This window comes from Rhincodon typus, chromosome 20 (genome assembly GCF_021869965.1).
Source record: "Rhincodon typus isolate 14 chromosome 20, sRhiTyp1.1, whole genome shotgun sequence".
In the NCBI taxonomy this organism is placed as follows: Eukaryota; Metazoa; Chordata; class Chondrichthyes; order Orectolobiformes; family Rhincodontidae; genus Rhincodon; species Rhincodon typus.
In genome coordinates this window covers 7,748,526-7,758,140 of record NC_063351.1, presented here as the reverse complement: position 1 = coordinate 7,758,140, position 9,615 = coordinate 7,748,526, and the positions used below count along the sequence as shown (strand labels likewise).

Sequence of the window (9,615 nt, the reverse complement as noted above, 5' to 3'; positions counted from 1 at the left end):
CTCTCTCTCTCTCTCTCTCTCTCTCTCTCTCTCTCTCTGTCTCTCTCCCTCTGTCTCTGTCTCACTCTAAAACTGCTCTTTAGTGACTCTTGAACCATTATGAGTAACCTATTGAAAACCTCACAACAACGCCCCCCCCACTGGCTCAGTGGTTAGCACTGCTGCCTCACAGCACCAGGGTCCCAGGTTCGATTCCACCCTCGGGTGACTGTCTGTGTGGAGTTTGCACGTTCTCTCCGTGTCTGCGTGGGTTTCCTCCGGGTGCTCCGGTTTCCTCCCACAGTCCAAAGATGTGCAGGCTAGGTGGATTGGCCATGTTAAATTGCCCCTAGTGTTCAGGGATGTGGAGATTAGGTGGGTTAGAGGGGGATGGGTCTGGTTGGGATGCTCCAAGGGTCGGTGTGGACTTGTTGGGCTGAAGGACCTGTTTCCACATTGTAGGGATTCTATGATCTATGAAGGCCCACCCTTGCTACTAGTTCAGTTTGAAATTAACCAATATTTTGGAACAGTCAAATGCGGAAACCTCTTGGAAAATTTCTGTTCCCCCAATGTTATAGTTTTCACAGATTGCTGGCTTATATAGAACTAATGGTTCCAACATAATAGATCCCTCTTGATGCTCCTGTGCTGATTTACTGTTGCTCCTATCATGTTTATACCACGTTTAAGTGAAATACGTGGGTTGGCACAGTGGTTGCTACCCAGTGGTTTGCAGAGATCTGATGTCAATCCTGGTGATTGCCCCCTATAGAGATTGTAACAAGGTGAGCCAGGTGGACCTCCTAGAATAGGTTCCTTGACTGGGGCTGTTAATCTAGTCCAATCAGGAAGACTTGGCTGACAGATATCAAAACGAGTGTCAGAGCCTCTGAGGAAGCTGGGCCAGCGTCAAGCACAATGCACATGTAAATAAAGGGTGACTTGGTGACAGGATACTGGCCTCTGTAGAGTTACTTCACCCCTCACTGTAGAAGAGGTCATTGTTTAGCCTGTGGCGATGCTATTCCAGGTATTTCATACCACAGGTTGAGTTTCAGTCAGTGAAAGTGCAGGCTCATCTTATCAATTCAACTTTTGTTTGGGCTCTAAGTGGGAACACCACTTAATTGTCACAATGCAGAAAGATACTCCAGGCTTATTGAATGGATGGAATGTTTGAACAGCATGATTGTTTTGACATGCAGTTATAAGGAACTGGCCATGAGTATGATTCATTTGAACACTGTTGGAGTGCTGGAATTGAAAGTTAGCTCAAAGACTACGCAGTTGGTTAAGTATATCTTTGGCAGTCTGAGAAATTTCACGTGGAATCCAAATCTTTGTGTGTATGATTCTTCTTTGTGAATTTCACACTCTGTATTTTTGTGATGTTTAGAGCTGTAGAACATGTTTCCCCACTATATTTCTATACCAGGACTGATTGCAGCTCCAATTAAATTGCTTTGGCCCAGCTGGCAGCACTGTCCATGAGGAGCCTCATCAATTTTTATACATGCACCATAGAAACCATTCTATCTGGATGCATCGCGGCTTGAAATGGCAACAGCTCTGCCCAGGACCGTAAGGAACTACAGAGAGTTGTGAACACAGCCCAGTCGATCACAGAAGGCAACATTCCATCCATTGACTCTATCTACACTTCTTGCTGCCTTGAAAAGGCAGCCAACATAATCAAAGACCCTTCCCACCCCAGTTGTAATCCAACCTCTTCCGTAAGGCAAAAGATTCAAAAACTTATAGCTGTTATTAGACTTCTGAATGGACCTCTCAAATTTCAAATCTAATGTTGATCTTGCGTTCTGTGCACCTTCTTTGCAGCTGTAACTTTGTATTCCTTGCTATGTTCTATCACCCTATGATCTACCTGTATTGCATGCAAAATAAAACTTCTCACTGTACCTAGGTACAAGTGACAATAACAAATCCAATCAAATGTTTGACCCCTGACCTTTATTAGTTCAGATTCAGCCCAGAAACTTGAGCACATGGTGTGACATGGTGAATCATGACATAATAGGATTGTTGTAAAAGATCTGTCAATAACATCCTATCAGTGAAGGAGACCTGCTATCCTTATTCATTCTGGTCTTATTGTGACTCCAGTTTCACATCAAAATATATGGTCCTTGACTTGCTTCTGAAGTGGCCCATTAAAATCACTCCGTTGTATCGAGCCATTGCCAGCAGTTTAAAAATTTAATCAACTTTCAACTTTGCAAGACACTAAAAAGTGAGCAGCAGGCCCCAGCCTTGCCAGTGATGTCCAAGCTCCAAGAATCAACTCTTGAAACAAAAATCTCACCAATCCCAATTTCAGGGAGAGTCAGCCTGGAATTGGCTTGAATTTTTTGAGGAGGTGATAATGTGCGTAGCTGAGGGCAGTGCAGTTGGTGCAGTTGATGCAGTTTACAGCAAAATCTTTGTCCAAGAAGGTAAAGCCAAATAGGATCTGGGGTAACTTGACAAGTCGGATCCAAAACTGGCTTAAGTGGTAGGAAACGGAGGGTGGTGGTAGAGGCTGTTCATGTGACTGGAGACCGGTGTCCAGTGGCATACCACAGGGATCAGTGCTGGATCCCTTTATTGTTCATGATATACATAAAAGATGATAGAAGAAAGTGTGAGGTTGTGGGAAAGAGATGGATGATAAGTAATTTTTCATATGACACAAAAATGAGCCGAGTGATTGACAGTGAGGAAGAAGGTCCTGGGTTACAGGAAGGTATAGACAGATAGGTCAGATAGACAGATCATTATCTGATAGAATTTAATCCTGAAAAGTGAGGGATGATGCACTTTGAATACTCCCTTGTCTTATTCCTTCCTTATTCCTTCTTCCAATGAATGGCAGGGCACTTCCTGTAGGCAGCTTCCGCGATGCATTCTGGCCCAGGATCGGTGAGGCTTAGGAATTCTGTGGAGTCTTGCAGCTCGGAATTCCAGCACCATCTTTGGCAGCTTTCTGCAGCGAAACTGTCTTTTCCCGAATCCAGGAGCCGTGAATTGAACTAAGATGGACTTTGTCTTAAATTTTAAAAGTTTTTTTTAATCTATGCTTTCTATTATTAGTATAGGTGCTGTGGTATGACAATTTAAACAGTTGTCGCTGCATTTTCTTTGTAAAGAAACAACTGCAAGTGACAATAAATTACTTATGTTCTAAGAAGCTCAGAGGGATCTTGGGGTGCTTGTCCACAAATCCCTGAAGGTAGCAGGGCAGTTGATTAGGATCATTAGAAAGGCATACCTGTGCCTTTAGCAGTTATAAGAGCAGAGAGGTTATGCTGGAGCTGTACAGGACTTTGATTGGGCCACAGCTAGAATACTGTGTGCACTTCTGGTCACCGCACAATTGAAAGGATGTGATTGCACTGGAGGGGGTGCAAAGGACATTCACCAGGATGTTGCCTGTGATGGAGAACTTCAGCTGTGCAGAGAGGCTGGAAGAAGGGTCCCGACCCGAAACGTCAGCTTTCCTGCTCCTCTGATGCTTCCTGGCCTGCTGTGTTCCTCCAGCTCCACACTCCAGAATCTGCAGGTCTTGTTATCTCTGGATAAGCTCATGTTGTTTTCTGTAGAGCGGAGAAGGTGGAGGGGCGATCTGGTTGAGATGTATAAGAATATGAGGGACATGGACAGGATGAATAGGAAGGAGCTGTCCCTGAGTTGAGGGGTCACTAACAATGAAGCACAAGAGGTTTTGAGGGGATTTGAGGAAAATTTTTTCTCTCCCACCCAGAGGATGGTGGGAATCTGAATACACTGCCTGGGAGGGTAGGAGAGGCAAATAATCTCACAACCTTTGAATAAGAACCTGGATGAGCACTAGGAATGTCATAACATTCAAGGATGTGGGCCACATGCTGGAAAGTGGAACTAGTGTTGATTCAGAGATTTTGGTCAGTGCAGACTCAATGGGCTGAAGGGTCTCTTCATTACAGTAAGAATCTATGATTCTATGGTTCCAGTTTCTGTCAATATCTATGAAGCTCTTGATGAAGGTAGTAGTGAGAAGACCGAAAAGGACAGGCTGCGTCAGCTCACTTTGCCCAACTTAAATTGGTGCGTCTAAAGTTCAGGAATAGTTTCCTTGGCTCCTGTAAGCCCAGTGTTGAAGGATAGATCTGGACCCAATCTTTATACGCTTTTTACTGGTTTTAACTTGCAAAGACAAACAGCCTTTTCTAACCCCATCACTACATTTCAGCTTGCTCCAAGTTACAGGGACGTAAATTAACACCCATTAGCCAAATACATGTAAGAAGATGCACTCGATTGATTTCCTGCTGAAATCGTCCTTCCAGAGAGAGAGAGAGAGACGATGAAGACGTAAAGCTGGAAAATTTTATAGCCGTGGTTCCTGCTCCTATATCGCAATACATTTAATTTAAAAAATATTCATTTATTTTCAAATCCTGCAACGTTCCAAACCTCCCTATCCCTGTTCTCCTCCAGCCCCGTGACCCTCCTACATCTCTGATTTCTTCCAGTTTTTGTTTCTTGCACACCCCGACTTTTATTGCAGCATTATTAGTGACCCAGCCTTTCATTCTCTGCACCTTAAACTCTGAAATTACCCCCAAACCCTCTGTGCTTCTTTCTCGCTGTAACCCCACCCTCCCTTTTCTCTCGCTCCATCTCTTTCTACCCCACCCCCGCCCCACTTTCTCTCGCTGTATCCCCTGCTTCCTTGGCATTCCTTATGCCTGCCTTTTTGACCTATCTACTGTGTTTCCACATCAAATGTTGGAAATGCTCTGACACAAGTGCTTTGAGATTTTTTAGCCCGTTCAAAAGTACGCATCAACGTTAGTAGCCATTCTGATGATGTGCGTGTATGAAATGGAATGCAGGTGCAAAGAATAATATTTGGGATCTGTTAAGACAGACCAAAGGAGAGCCTTGTTCACACTGCACAGGTTAAAAACAATTTAGTTTTACAGCACTTTTCACTGTAAATACTTATCCTTGCTGTATTAGCAGTCAGTCTAAGCTGGAGTCTACCAAGACCCCGATCTCTCCTCCAGACTTCTGCTCTGATGCCAGGCACTATTGGAAAGGTTCTTGGCCCCATAATTTGTATAAAGTTGCGATCGAGAGGCTGGAAGGGCCAAATGGCCTACTATTCCTCCTCTTTTCTATGTTTCTAGTTTCAAGCTGGAAATTGGTGTAACTAAAGGGGTTCAAGAGGTGACGTGAGCAGAATTTGATCACGGATGGGCGGCAGTAGCTGTTAACACAGACATTTGCACAGGGTCTATTTCAGTTTGGTTCATTCTGGAATCATGTGGGAGCAATGGGCTCCTTTTCTCACTGGGTGAAAGCCTGGCCCTTTACCTCGCAGACTTATTCAATTGACCCCAACTTTTCCTTGCACTTCATCCCTCCTCCTCAGCAGGCAGGCCTTTTGGGCATACTTTGCGGTCTCCAAAGAGAGTCAAGTTTTGGAAACGATGCTGCCCGAAATGCTTTTTGACTTGTGAAGAGCTGGCACAGACGGAGAGCTCTTGCTTGGGGGTCTGAGAGTTAATGCTGTTTGCCTGATCTTTAGGCTTTTCCTGGGAGCCAGTTGGCACTCTTTTGACTTGGAGCCAAATGGAACAAAAAAAAAGTAGAAATCCTCGTTTTTCCGAATCCGCCCTCCAAATTTCTGCAGAACTCTCCGGAATTGTGTGCATGGGGCGGCCTGCACGGATTCCGAGGGTCTGCTCTTGTCTGTCATTATCTACAAGATCAGTCCAGCTCAAAGCAAAACTATTCTGAATGTTTTAGCTGCTGACAGTGTAGAGCAGCCTGGCCTCAAGTTTGCTTGGGGAGCATGTTACATTTTAAATGGACGTGTTCGGTTGAGCTCAAATAAACAGATATTTGATCCAAGTGTAGAATTCCAATGTAGCAGCTCATTTCCTATTCACCTCCCATTATATAACATTCCTGAGCTAAGCACAAGCCCTACTGCCCTGTTTTTTTATTTTAAAAAATTCTTCTTTCTCAGGGTATTGCTTCTCATTGCCTCCTTCCCAATGCACCCCACCCCAACTTCCATGGTTAAAATTGTTCTTGAACCCCTCCCTCTCCAAAGCCCACTCACTCATATTCTGAGGGGACTGCCTCTGAGTGCCAGCTAAAACAGTGAGGGTGGCAGAAATACCAGAGTGCAGTAGCCTCAAGTTGTTCACCCAGACACTCTGAGCAAGGGTAGGGTGGGGGTCAGGGTTGGTGCGGAAGAATGGAATCCGTGGCAATTTGCTAAGCTCACTTCAGTTAATCCAGGGCTCCAGATATGATTGTATCAACTGCATCGAAGTGGGAGGCAATGGCCTCGTGGCATTATTGCTGGACCATTAATCCAGAGACCCAGGTAATGTCTGGGGACCTGGGATCGAATCCCACCACAGCAGATGGTGGAATTTGAATTCAGTAATAATCTGGAATTAAGAGTTTAATAATGATCATGAAACCATTGCTGAGTGTCGGGGAAAAGCCATCTGGTTCAGTAATGTTCTTTTTAAAGAAAAAAACTGCATCCTTACCTGGTCAGGCCTACATGTGACTCCAGACCCACAGCAATGTGGTTGACTCTGAACTGCCCTCTGGGCAATTAGGGATGGGCAATAAATGCTGCCTGGCCAGCGACGCCCTCATCCCGTGAATGAATATTTAAAAAAAAGCCCTCCCAGGTTCACACACTGAGGTCTACATGCACTCCACTACCTTTTACAGTGTGGGGTTGAAGGTTTGGGAGTACCAGTAGTGGGGAGGGCCGTGTGTGTACAACGGGTACGCAGAGAGGAGCGGGCATGTGTAGGGAGTACGTGGAGAGGAGTGGGCGCGTACGGGGAGAGGAGCGGAGGTGTAACAGTCCATTGGGAAAATGTTGAAGGAAAATATCTGTGTAAAATTACACGTTTTGCTTGATCTGGTCAGATCAGGCTTCCAGTGATGTTTTGATTGAGTGATCATGTGATTTTCATGATGATGCTGATGATGGGGCAGAGGGCAGGAGAACAGCCCTTAGTTTTTTGATACAGGGTTCTAACTAATTGCAGATTGCCAAGTTTAATATTTGCTCCTGCCCTTGTTCTTTTGAGTTGAATGAAATATTTAGCTGAATTTATTTAACCCCAAATGTTTGTTTTACAGCTGCTGCTGAAGGGAAAGGCAAAAGTGGTGAAGACTTCTTCCAGAAGGTACTGTACTGTCACTTAGTCCCTTCACCTCACCTCTGTAGTAGTGCTGATGGTGATTCATTTGGTTATGCATTTTACCTTGAACCACCTTGAAAAATAGTAGTTAAAACCTAGCAATTCTGAGACCATTGCATGGGAGAGTGCAGTGTAAAGATTATTCCACCCTCATGTTTTGGGGAGAGCATTAAACGTCTCTACCCAGTTCCTAAGCTCTGATATTGTAACATCTTCTGCCAAAAATTGATCTTGTTCTAGGTTTTATCAATAGTAAGTAACTAGAGTTCTACAAGGGACATAGATAAGGTGAGTAGCAAATGTCTTTTCCTTAAGGTGGGGGTGTTCAGAACTATGAAGGTGAGAGGAGAAAGATTTAAAAGGGACCTGAGGGACACCGTTTTCTCACACAGGGTGGTTCATATGTGTAATGAACTGCCAGAGGAAGTGGTAGATGCAGGTACAATCATTTAGAAGACATTTGGACAGGTACATGAATAGGAAAGGTTTAGAGGGATATGGGCTAAATGCAGGAAAGTGGGACTAGTTTAGTTTGAGAGACTTGGTCGGCATGGACAAGTTGGACTGAAGGGTCTGTGTCCATGCTGTATGACTCTATAATGATAATTGACTTTAAGTAAGTCAAGTACATGATCTGTTCCAGTGCTGCTACATTGAACATTCCTGTTTTGTAATAGACATCATCTTGAACCAAACTTGTCATAAGTACTGGCAAATACCTTTGCACTAATCTTGTCATCAATCCATTGCATTCTAAATCCGTTCTCAAAGTCTGCATTACTGAACTGGCCAAGTCAAATCACTGTTAATTAGTTGAGAAAGTGTGTGTGTATGTTTGTGTTAGTTAATGATAAAGGAAGATGTGTGGTAGTGTTGGGCATTCTCTCTAAAACGAGCATTTGTTTTTTTTTTGCACACTTTATTCAAAGAATATTCCTAGGTGTGAAACAGACTCTGTTTTTAATCGAAAGCCAGCTGCCATTGAGATGGGGTGTGATATGTAGGTGAAATCTAAGTGCGGAATTTATTGCTGTTCGAGCAAATGGGTAAATGTGCTCAACAGTTGAGTACGTTTAGAAAACATTGGGAAATTCTGGGATTGACTTACTCAGTGGTTGCTCCGAACTGTTGTGGCCACAGCTGTCCAATACATTCACTCTTGGGAGAATGATACAGTGAAGATTTACTGAAAAGGTACCAAACATGAAGAACACGAATAATGCGGAGAGACTCAAAAGTTGGGAACATTCCACAGCAGGGAACAATAAGGGGAACTCCAACAGAGGTAGTCAAGATCATGAGGGATTTTAATAGGAAAAAAAACAAGAGGGGAAATAGTAACTTGCAAAAGGGAACTAACTTTGTGCGTGTGTCTGCATTTGTGTATTTTAATACACTTAAAAATAATACACATTTAGAAGCAAATGTATGGGGAGAAATTGTTTTCATTGGCAGCTTAGTCAGTAACCAGAGGACACTGATGTAAAATCATGGACCAAACATCTGCAGAGCGGATGAGAACGTTTTGATGTGGTGAGTTCTGATCTGGAATAAACTGACTGAAAGAGCGGCAAACCTTATTGAACAGTAACTTGGAAAGAGGATTGGGTTTGTATTCCAAAGGGAAGCGTTTTCAGGGCTAGAGCAGTGGCGTGAGGCAAACTGGATAGAGTCATGCAGCACAGAAACCGACCCTTGTTCACATGAGCTTGTCCATATGAGCTGTATGTGTCGATGTAGTGTGTTGCTGAATCAGTTTACTGTGGTGTGATGGAAGAGTTTGCATTTCAGAGTTTGTTTCTATTTCCTATCGAATACTTTGGGGATAACCCCTCAGGCTGTGGGTCGGATGCGAGCAGTCCTTGCCTCCCAGGACGGATGCTTGATGTTGTTTGTTGCCACTGACCTTGATGTGAAACTTGATGTTACCACTCAGATGTAAGACAGATATTCTATCTGGGAAATGACTCCCAGAGTTCAAACCTCCTGGTGGAAGCAAAGCAGCTAGCCCTTACCTGGTATGGTCCGTATGTGACTCCAAATCCGCACTGACGTGATTGACCTTTAACTGCCCTCTGTCACTTAGCAAGCCAGTCAAGTCATATCAAACTGCTGCTGGTGGTTTAGACCATAAGACGTCGGAGCAGAAATAGGCTGTTCAGCCCATCGAGTCTGCTGTGCCATTCACGGAGATCATGGCCGATCTGATATGGTTTACTGCGAAGATAGACCATTGCAGTCACAGGATACACAAAATCCCATGCCTGTGATGGCCACATTGACAAGAACAAGGTTGATTTAGTCGATAAAGTTCAAAATGGCAGGCGTACTCAGCCCTACAGGGTGCTCCTCCTGCAATATGTGGGAAATCAGGATCCGTCCGGTCTCCGTGGAGGCTATGTATGCA

The 9,615-nt window shown here is 44.1% G+C and overlaps 1 protein-coding gene across 3 annotated transcripts in view; it reads left to right on the top strand.

Annotated features, from left to right (window-relative positions):
• The window catches only part of zgc:110716 (uncharacterized protein LOC550248 homolog), a 192,569-nt gene that overhangs the window by 61,456 nt on the left and 121,498 nt on the right, over window positions 1–9,615 (top strand). For all 3 annotated transcript variants that reach the window (XM_048608729.1, XM_048608731.1, XM_048608730.1), the window contains exon 2: window positions 7,147–7,193. In XM_048608729.1, coding sequence (XP_048464686.1) covers window positions 7,147–7,193 — 47 coding nt within the window. The remainder of the gene's footprint in view (window positions 1–7,146; window positions 7,194–9,615) is intronic.